The sequence below is a fragment of the Photinus pyralis genome, unplaced genomic scaffold, assembly GCF_008802855.1.
Source record: "Photinus pyralis isolate 1611_PpyrPB1 unplaced genomic scaffold, Ppyr1.3 Ppyr1.4_LG7, whole genome shotgun sequence".
Taxonomy (NCBI): Eukaryota; Metazoa; Arthropoda; class Insecta; order Coleoptera; family Lampyridae; genus Photinus; species Photinus pyralis.
This window is the reverse complement of record NW_022170738.1, coordinates 33,003,725-33,014,271: the sequence shown is the minus strand read 5'-3', so window position 1 is coordinate 33,014,271 and position 10,547 is coordinate 33,003,725. Positions and strand designations below refer to the sequence as shown.

Genomic DNA, 10,547 nt, shown 5'->3' with positions numbered 1-10,547 from the left:
CATCTAAAATACATCCGCCGCAATTGGTAAATTAAATAAAAATGCATTTGAGAAAGGAAATGGAAAATCTGGAGCACAACATGCAGGTTGATATGCAATGTGTCATACTCATACAGTCATACACCTACACATTTGGCACAAAAGGATCTACCCGCATTTCATTATAACGGCATTTCTTTTCAAAATAATCCCCATTCTTAATTGCGAAAGTTAATTATCTACCTAACAAATCCAGAAATGTTGGCCCAACTAATTTTTAGTAGTAGGTGTTATCTTTATCAGTAGTTCAAAGTTTCCAATAATAGTAGACTCAATAAACGGGAGTAGTTCTACTATAAAACATAACCAAATTTTTCTATTTCTAACCTCATTTGCGAGAATGCTCGTTCCATAAAGTTAAAAATGTCTCAGTTTAACCATTCCGAAAAAGTTCCTCAAATATATAAATTAGCGGCAAAATGTCTGCAACAATTCAAGGAAAAAGGGGGCAGTTTAAAAGAATTGGTTTTCAATCAACGAAGTTTTAATGTATGTATTTTGCATCATTTACTTCTCGTAGCAAATGCTGTTTTTTAGAATATCAAAGGTATATATGCATTAGTGACGAAAACTGTGCAAAATTACTCACAGATTAACGACATGTTCGATAAGGTAGGCCTGTTGACGAAGGAAACACGTTTCAATCCATGGCTCGCGCGTATCTTAGCGACACAATTGCTGTGGTCAGACAATGGACTGTGTGGTAATTGTACACCGATTAAAATCATACTGTCATACCGTTCGGAACTGGAAAAATATGCAAACTCAAATTTAAAGGGGTCGTCACGAGGTAGGCGATATTGATCTGTACGCTATGTAACTACCGAATTTTCAGTTATGAAACCACGCTATGTGAGAGTTAACACCTTTGCTCTTACAGTAGACGAGGCAATCAACGGTTTTATTAACGAAGGTTGGGAATTCGTGGAGCATTGTGGGGACGATTATAATTCGTTCATTAAACGCATATCCTCCTTGCAGAATGGTCAATTTATGTTAGACCTTCACATAAAAGAATTGCTAGTATTTTCCCACAAAACCGAATTGTACAATCACGAAACGTACAAGAGCAAGTCGATTTTTTTGCAAGATAAGGTAGCGTAGATTGTAAATGTGTCGCTTGTTAATGTTTACATTTAGGCTAGTTGCATACCCGTGCACTTGTTAAACCCAACACCTGGAAGTGTAGTGCTCGATATGTGTGCGGCACCTGGGCTAAAGACGATATTCCTCGCGGAACGGTTACAGAATAAAGGAACTGTGTATGCCGTTGAAAGGGACCAAAACCGCTATAATACTCTCACGTCAATGATTAATGAGTCTGGAGCCACGTGCATCAAAACCATTCACAAAGATGTTCTTGAAGTTTCAGCGGAGGAGTGCCCTAATGTGGAGTATATTCTAGTCGATCCGAGTTGTTCAGGCTCAGGAATTGTAGACCGCGTTAATATTGACGAGGTGACGACAATAGACGAAGCGCGTATAAGCAAATTAGCGAACTTTCAAATACTTCTGCTCAAACATGCTCTTACAAAGTTTCCTAAAGCAAAACGTGTTGTTTACTCGACATGCTCCATTTATTCTAAAGAGAACGATTATGTAGTCAGTGAGGTTTTAAAAAATAGGATCAACTTTAAGCTGATATCGACAGATGGCCTGTTGAAACATACATTTTTGAATACTTTTAAAGATAATCCGGACAATGATTTAAAAGCTATACGAAGCAAGTGTGTCTATACCATTCCGGAGAGGGATCTGACAAACGGTTTCTTTGTTGCTGTTTTTGAGAGAACGAAAGAGTGGGTAGAACGGGGACACAACGAAAACAATCGGGAAGAATTCAAAAATAATGAGGTGAACGAGGAGGCCATGGTTGGCTTAGAAGAGAGCAGTAATAAAAAAAAGAAAAAAAGGGATCATGCCACTGAAGAATCTCTTGATGGTAAAAGACACGAAAGCAGTACTTCTGAAAACATCGACTCATTTCAAGAGGAAACTGAAGAAATTCCAAAGAAGACAAAAAAGAATCACCCTCCAGAGTCTTGTGAAGTAGTAGAAACATCTGCCAACTTAGAAGAAAATAGTACTAAGAAAAAGAAAAAAAAGAAAATCATTGATGAAGAACCCACATTTGTAATTTCATCCACTAATGACGACGATAGTCATGTTTCCAAAAAGAAAAAGGGGGAATTGGAACAATCAATTCAAAGTGATCAAGATTTTGAAAAGAAGAAGAAAAAAAGCAAAATGAGCATTTCTGAAAGCATAACTATTAATTGTGGCGCAGCGACAGTTGCACAGTCCGAAGAAATTTCAAGAAAGACAAAGAAAGCAAAAAGATCTGGAGAGCTTCACGAAGTTGTGAATTGTGAAGAAAAAGGCAAAGAGAAATCCACTTTGGTTGGTCTAGATGGAGTAGCAAATGAGAATGACGAGGGCGTTCAAGAGTCTCGAAAGAAAAAGAAGAGGAAGCGTGCCACATCGGAGGATACAGAAGGAGATGCAGCAGTTAAAGAACTTAGGCCGCAGACTGCTGATGAAACGCAAGAAACCTTGAAAAGAAAGAAAAGAAAAGAAAAAGAGTCCATTTTGGAAGACTACCACCTACCAGAAGCTAACAAAGACTTAAATTCAAATTCAGACGAAAAAAGCCACAAAAAAAAGAAGAAACGGAAGCATGTAACTGATGAAATTCCATTAGCTATACCGTCTGAAGAAGACAGTCTCATTTTTAGTAAGAAGAAGAAAAAAACTAAAGGTGACCCAAGCACTGATGACATTCATATTACCCATTCTATAGAAGAGATATCGGATCAAAATTTACAGCAAGCTCATAAGAAGAAAAAGAAGACTGAAGAAATTAGTATGAGACTAGAAGGCGATTGCGAAGATGAGAAAGCAAGCGTGGATATAAAAACTAAAAAGAAGAAAAGGGATAGACATGATGAAGAGTCCTTCGATATGGTCTTGCAAAATTTAAGCAAAGAATTTGAAGATAGTGTGAGGCAAGAAAAGGAGGAGCTTGAAAAATCGAATCCAATGTTAAAATTTGATGGTGCACATGAGGAAGTTACAAAGAATAGGAAAAAGAAGAAAGATATCACTGAAGAGCCCGGAGAACAAACTGATAAACATAAGAAAAAGAAGAAAGCAAAAGATGGATCGGAAAATTATGCTGATGTTAACGACAAAAGTATGGAAGAGGAGTTTGCGTCAAACGTTGAGCATACAAAGAAGAGTAAGAAGAAAAATAAACATTAAGGAGAATGTTCTATTAATTTTTGTACAATTGTTCATTAAAAGGAAAATTGTAATTCAAAGTTTAGTTTAATTTCAAAACTTCTCAGAAGTTCCGCCCTGTATATAACAACTTACACTGGTGCACACATTTTTGAGAGCTGGCCACCGCGCGACTTGTGATATCGAGCACCAGCGCTGGCTAGGGTACATACCGACATCTTCGTTATAACTTTTGTTACGAAAACGTTCTGCAGTTTAAGTTTGTCGTTATTTTTGCCTGTCATTTTGCATTTGTTTATATAATTTGTTTGTGTTTTGTACGTAACATTTTATATTTTTTATAATTCTAACATAGGAAATGTTTATGTTTTCGTATATGGGTACAAAGTTACAAGTTTCCTTCAAAGCCAAAAGACAATGGTGTCGCGTCAAATGACAATTATGTACCGTACTCGGCCGTGATGGGTAGGTTAAGGAAAAGTCGCGGGTACTTTCGATACGGTACTTAATACTGACTTAATTGTTTTGTTAATTCTCGCAACTGTCCCTTCGATAGTATTAGGAGCATGTTATGATGCTTTAATTATTGCGAAGGGTGACGCTTGATCGGAGCGAACCTTGCTTTGTTGTATAATGTTACTTTCTTACTCGTGGTCCGGTGTCAGACTGTGCGTAAGCCATACAAGAAGGGGCCCTCTAATTAACTTAACTTTCTACTTAAATAAATAGATAAAATAGACTTTGACATGAATTAAACTTATACTATAAGCATTCTCACATATCATATATCAGGAAAGCTTTCCTGAACATAGTCATACTAACAACATTTCGTTTCAATTTTTACTCACTTATTCATCTTTGACGGTAAGAAAAACATCACTACATACATTGTAAGATCGTTTAAAACCATATAATATAGCTCGGCCTGAAGATGACCAAGAATGCTCGAAATCGATAGCCGCATCAGCAACTAAATAAAAAAACGTGTTTACAAATATTTCTATTTAGGATTTAAAAAGGCTTGGCCTGAACTGATAAGGTCTTATAAAAGGCTCTGGTAAGGCCATAGACAGCTCTGGAAAGAATCTAGAGACCTCTAGCTAGAAAGTGCACAAAAAACTCTAGCAGCTTAGCAAGGTCCAAAAGTGATACAGATTTTTGAATGCTTTACAAGCTATCAAGTCTGATCTTAGAGCTTAGAGGAAAAGGGACAAGAGAACATCAGATTCCGAATCGCTTAAACGTAACTTTAAGAAGTTTTGCAATCGATTTCTAAGTAAGTATAGAATTATTTCGAGTTCGTATTTTTTCGAGTGTTTTTGAATCCGTTAATAAGGATTTCCGATCCCGATATTCGTTATGAACTACACAATGTTCAGTTTAACTACTGTTAGTAGTTAAAATAGCATAACTGTAGTTCAACAATCCTACTACAAAAGTAACATAACCTTTCAAATAAATTTTTTATTTCTCATATAAAAAATTATCTCGTTTGTACTGTAATTGGAAAGAAGAAAAATATGGCAATGGAGAATAGTATAGATGTAATTATTAAACGTGAACCACAAGAGCAGGAGGAGCAGGAAGTCAATTTTAATTCAAGTTATACCGAAATCGACGACAACATTAAACCGCTTAATGTGAAACGGGAAGAGGAAATAAATTCCTTTCTTAACGAACAAAAGTTTCATATAAAAGAAGAGTGTGACTATTTTGGTTTACAAATAAAACAGGAATCCGACTGGAATGATGTCGATCAAACTCATAGTCCGCCATCCAGTAGTATCGTCGCTTCCACTGACATTATACAGACCACTGTGAAAAGTGATTACAGTCATCAGATGCTTTCAAAAGACACAAATATGTGGAAAGATGAAAATCCTGAACATTCTAATTATACTATGAACTGCGACGAGCAAGAGCAGTTTAAACATTCCGAAAAAGTTCCACAAATATTCAAACAAGCATCCAAGTGTCTTCGAAAAATTATTGAAAATGGTAGCAATATAAAAGAAACCGTTTACAGTCAAAGGAAACACATTGTAATATATTTACACTTGCATCTGATAATTATTAAACACCCACTTTTAGAATCTCAGGGCTATGTATGCTTTAGTATCAAAAACTGTACAAAATTACTCTCAAATTAATGATATCATTGCTAGAGCAGAACTGTTGGTGAAGGAAACACGTTTTGATCCATGGCTCGCACGCATCTTGGTAACACAGCTACTTTGGTCGGACAATGGGCTTAATGGACAATGTAGACCAATTGAAATTATCAAGTCATACCAGTCCAAGTTGGAAAGATACGCTGGTTCCAATATGTCAGTGCAAGCACGAGGTAGTTTGAGGTAATGGTACCTTACATGATCACTCTCATTTTCAGTTTATAAGCCACGCTATGTACGGGTGAACACATTTGCTCTCACAGTAGACGAGGCCATCGACGGTTTCACTAATGAAGGTTGGGAATTTGTGGAACATGCTGGTGACGATTACAGCACATTCGTTGAACAAACAACTTCCTTGCACAGTGGCCAATTTATGTTAGATCTCCACATCAAAGAACTACTTATATTTTCTGACAAAGCAGAATTGTACAATCACGAAACGTTTAAGTGCAAGTCGATTTTTTTACAAGATAAGGTAGCGTAGATTGTAAGTGTGTCGCTTGTTAATTGTTACGTTTAGGCCAGTTGCATTCCCGTGCACTTGTTAAACCCAACACCTGGAACTGTAGTGCTGAATATGTGTGCAGCACCGGGGCTAAAAACCATATTCCTGGCGGAACGATTACAAAACAAAGGAACCGTGTATGCGGTCGAAAGGGACGAAAACCGCTATCATACTCTCACGTCACTGATTAATGAGACCGGTGCCACGTGCATCAAACCCATTCATAAAGATGTTCTTAAAGTTTCAGCGGAAGAGTGTCCCAATGTGGAGTATATTTTAATCAACCCTATCTGCTCGGGATCTGGAATTATTGATCGAATTAATGTTGATCAGGTGAACACCGTAAATCACGACCGTTTAACAAAGTTAATAAGATTTCAAACGCTCCTACTTGAACACGCGCTCTCACAATTTCCTCAAGCCAAACGGGTCGTTTACTCTACAAGCTCCATTCATTGGCAAGAGAATGAATACGTAGTGCGTAACGCTTTAAAGAAAATGACCGATTTTAAGCTCATCTCACCAGATGCTGCATTAAATCATACTTTCGTTAATATTTGTCCAAATCAATGTTTTAAAGCGATACAGAAAAAGTGCGTTTATACTGTTCCAAAAAGGGATTTAACAAATGCCATTTTTGTTGCTGTTTTTGAAAGAAAACGAGAAGTAGATGCAAGCGCCACCTCTACAGGGACAAGGGGTTGGCTTAGCCGACATAGAACTTATAAACGAAACTCAAAAGAGATGTCTAGAGAAACTGATCAAGATTATCAAAGAGACTTTCAGGAAGACTTTGTTGAAACAACAAAATCTAGAAGAAAGGAATACTAGGGGACGTTTTTTGGTAATAATCTGTACAATTGTAAATCAAAAAAGTTTTAAAAGTTCCTTTAAAAATGTCAAAGATATGAAAAATAAATCCTATTCTTTAGATTTTGTCCATTATTTCTCCTATAGCTTTTGCTAGACCAGCAAACAAATAGAAATGAAGATGGCCTCTAGGATTTTTTTTGTTGATAACGCAGAATTGGATGTAGGTTCGCGTTTGTAATCAAAATTAATTCTTTTTATAAATCGCGATAGCAGTTTTATTGAAAATAGGAACGAACACTTTCTGTCGGCGACCGTTTTTCTTTCAAAAAAGTTACGACTAGGTCGATGTAGGCAAAGAGTACCCTCTTTGATATAGGCCTTAAGGGCCCCATTCACATGCGGATCTGTACGGCCGACAGATCCGTGTTGAGCTACACACAGGCGGATATGGCTGTACACAGATCACGGACAAATCTCAATAGACAAGCAGGCGGCGTTCTGTCGCTATTTCAGTTCTGTAGTACTAGCCCTGGGTTGTGTTCTTTCTGTGGTAATTGGTATGGATCAGAAACTTACAATAATTGGAGGTTTTATTTGAAGATACGAAAAAAAGAGACTATGGTCAAAACAGTGGTTCATGAAACGAAAAAAGTACTCTCATATGACTTTACTTCAGTTGTGCAATCTCCCCTCAGCTTCTCGGGAAAATTATACCTGAAACTTTCAAATAAGCCACCAGCCTTGGCAGAATATGCTCGGAAATGGCATAAAATAATTTCATTAGTAGTTAGGTGTGCTTGGTTGGTGGAGTAAGGCACTACAATCTTTACCAGTATTTAAATTGTTCCCCAAAAATGCGCATTGTGTTCTGGAATGTTAATATGACCGTAGTCTTCAAATTTTACATTTAAAATATCCCCAAAAGGTAACTGATCGGATTGTATTTGACTAACAGTTTCACCAACAGTTCGGTGTTGTTCCGCAATTTTGCTTGTAAAATTACCCAAAAGATCATTTAAATCTTTAGCACAATTTGCGCCTGCATTATATTCAAAGTAATTTAAACAAAATATTTTTTTAAAAGATTGTTTAATTGGAGTAGGTTGAGTCGCATTTCCATTTTGATCTCTTAAATTTCCAAACATATTTTCAAGAATTATGTATTTGATGATTCTATGTCCGGCAAACAAATCCGTGAAACGACTACACACGTGCGTATTTGTCCGGCTCGCTGTCCGTGCTCGTCGTTCTGATCGACGGATGGCGAGCAAGATATGTACGCCGAACACGCGGATACACACATACGAATTGATACGGATCTGTCCCGCGTACATGTCCGCCGTACAGATCCGCCGTACATATCCGCATGTGAATGGGGCCCTTTAGATCATACAATCTGTAAACTATATGATCTAAGATATAGGCATCCAACATATCTTTACCCTCAGTGCTTGTGTACAGGGTACAAACTACAAGTTTGACACTTTCTTATGGAAACTTTATTTTGAGAGATAGAAAAAACGGGCGAAAGGTGTCTGGAGCTCAATTTTAAAGAGAAAATCCCTGGCGCAAACAGAATTCAGCTATCTTTAATCGTTTGGCCGCTAGAGGGCGCTTCTCGAATTTATAGTCAATTTCTTTAATCCCCATAACTCTTATTATTAAAGATAGGTAATTTAAGTTTGACAAAATATTTCTTAAAGCACTTTTTTATACAGGGTGTTTTTTTAAGATGGGCCATACGACATTGTAAAGGTGTTGAGCTATTTAAAATGGCCATAGGGAAATTTACATTGCGCCAATTGTTCTGAAATCTTGGCCTTGCGCTTAGTTTTTTTAACTTATTTCACTGACAGTTCTCAATCTGATCCTTCAAACTGCATCAACGAAGTAGCAACATGTATACCGCCCCTCAAAAAGGTGTTCATGCATGTAGTACAATTTGTACAAGAGTGGGCACAGTAGCTGAGTGGTAATGTGGGCTATTCAGTGCCGAGTATCGGATAAGGTTGCCGGTGGAAAACAATTCGAGCACCGATTGTAATTTTATACGTTTATATCTCATTTAAATAAATTTGTTGATTTAGAAACAGAGCTGGGCAGTATTCAATTTTGTAAATACTTTTTAGTATTCAAATCCATTAAAGTATTCAAATACTTTGTAATTAAATACTTTTATGGAAGCAGTATTTGTATTTGTAACTCAAATACTTTCACAAATATTTAGTATTCAAATAGTACTTCGCAAAGTATTTGGAAACTTCGTAAAATATTCGAATACTTCGCATAGTATTTGAATACCTTCCCTTTTTATCAAAAATCGACTACTGCAAAATTTCTGGAGAAAACACTTTTTCTTATTAATTTTTGTGCGTAGAATCCAAAACGATTCGTACTTTTTCGATTAGTTCTATAAGAAAATTTTTTTTCCGGGTCGATCTGAAACAATTTTTTTTTCGGGCCTCAAAAAAGGCAGTCCCTCCCTTTTTTACCAAAAATCGACTACACCAAAATTTCTCGGGAAAACACTTTTTCTTATTAATTTTGGTGCGTAGAATCCAAAACAATTCGTACTTTTTCGATCAGACTTCTCAATCAAAAGTTATACTAGAAACCAATTTCGAAAGAAAATTCAAAGGGCTGTAACTTTTGAACTAGTAGCCCAATCTTGGAACTGTTTGAAATTATGGATTCTACGGGCCAAATTCTATAAGAAAATGTTTTTTCCCGGTCGATCTCAGACAATTTTTTTTCCGGCCTCAAAAAAAGGCAGTACTTTTAAGTTATTCAAATATTTGAGAACAATTTAGAAATGTTTAGGGAAAGTTTCCATTGTCACAAAATCAAATATAAAAATCCGATACAACTGAATACCGAACGATCCTGGAGTGAAACTTTTTGACTCGATAGTCTACGTAACTTAAAAACAATAGGACCTTTCTTTCTTATATCCTTAAGACCATGTGTACCAATTTTCAAAGCGATCGCACGTTTCTAAACAAACTATCATGCACACGGACAAACGGATGGTCAAAAATGGATCTGATCCAAAATCGCTAGGATTAATTTCAGAAAGGCGTACGTATCATGTGCACGACGCTTTGAAAACTGGTACAGGTATTCTTAAGGATATAACTGGTATAAGAAAGGTCCTCGTAGGTACCTCCTATATAATAATATAATAATAATAATACGCTTTTACTCCCCTTAAATTTGTATATAACAATAGAAATATAAAAAAAGCTAACCCCATGCAAAGTATAATTTGATTTTTTAAGTAATATTGAGACATTTATCTAGTATACTATTTTAAATTTTTAATGTATTTGAGTGACAAGAATTTGAATACTTTTAACTGTATTCGAATACTTTTCAAAGTATTCGATTACTTTTTATAGTATTCGAATACCTTTGATAGTATTTGTGCTGGACGTAAAAGTATTTAATATTCAAATACCTTTGATTTGTGTAAAGTATTTACTATTTAGTATTCAAAGTATTCTGCCCAGCTCTGTTTAGAAACAATTTCTACAGTACTGTTGCAGATGATTCGCGAGGAAGCTGACTGAAACAATTGATGCAATGTAAATTTCCCTATGGCCCATTTTAAATAACTCAACGCCTTTACATTGTATGGCCCATCTTAAAAAAACACCGTGTATAGAATCCATCGCGATAAGTGCACAGTTTTTGCGTCTTAAGAAAGATTTTACCAAAATCAATTATCTTTAATAATAAGAAAGTTATGGCGCATTCAAGAATAATCGACTCAATTC

The 10,547-nt window shown here is 36.2% G+C and overlaps 2 protein-coding genes across 2 annotated transcripts; both read left to right on the top strand.

The window, feature by feature from the left end:
* Positions 1-346: 346 nt before the first annotated feature.
* Positions 347-3,353, top strand: LOC116175892. The gene is made up of 4 exons (XM_031494251.1): positions 347-528; positions 577-829; positions 875-1,134; positions 1,180-3,353. The coding sequence occupies exons 1-4, from the start codon at positions 403-405 to the stop codon at positions 3,298-3,300; spliced, it is 2,760 nt and encodes a 919-aa protein (XP_031350111.1). The 5' UTR covers positions 347-402; the 3' UTR covers positions 3,301-3,353.
* A 1,368-nt stretch (positions 3,354-4,721) lies between these two features.
* On the top strand, positions 4,722-6,868 carry LOC116175893 (probable 28S rRNA (cytosine-C(5))-methyltransferase). Its single transcript, XM_031494252.1, has 4 exons — positions 4,722-5,321; positions 5,371-5,623; positions 5,669-5,928; positions 5,974-6,868. The coding sequence occupies exons 1-4, from the start codon at positions 4,800-4,802 to the stop codon at positions 6,787-6,789; spliced, it is 1,851 nt and encodes a 616-aa protein (XP_031350112.1). The 5' UTR covers positions 4,722-4,799; the 3' UTR covers positions 6,790-6,868.
* The last annotated feature ends 3,679 nt before the right edge of the window (positions 6,869-10,547 follow it).

Bases quoted from the DNA above. Each gene is read 5' to 3' on its own strand.
- LOC116175892 (XM_031494251.1), top strand. From the start codon at position 403: ATGTCTCAGTTTAACCATTCCGAAAAAGTTCCTCAAATATATAAATTA. The intron at 529-576 runs GTATGTATTTTG...GCTGTTTTTTAG, and splicing joins TCAATCAACGAAGTTTTAAT to AATATCAAAGGTATATATGC. The intron at 1,135-1,179 runs GTAGCGTAGATT...GTTTACATTTAG, and splicing joins CGATTTTTTTGCAAGATAAG to GCTAGTTGCATACCCGTGCA.
- LOC116175893 (XM_031494252.1), top strand. From the start codon at position 4,800: ATGGCAATGGAGAATAGTATAGATGTAATTATTAAACGTGAACCACAA. The intron at 5,322-5,370 runs GTAATATATTTA...ACCCACTTTTAG, and splicing joins ACAGTCAAAGGAAACACATT to AATCTCAGGGCTATGTATGC. The intron at 5,929-5,973 runs GTAGCGTAGATT...TGTTACGTTTAG, and splicing joins CGATTTTTTTACAAGATAAG to GCCAGTTGCATTCCCGTGCA.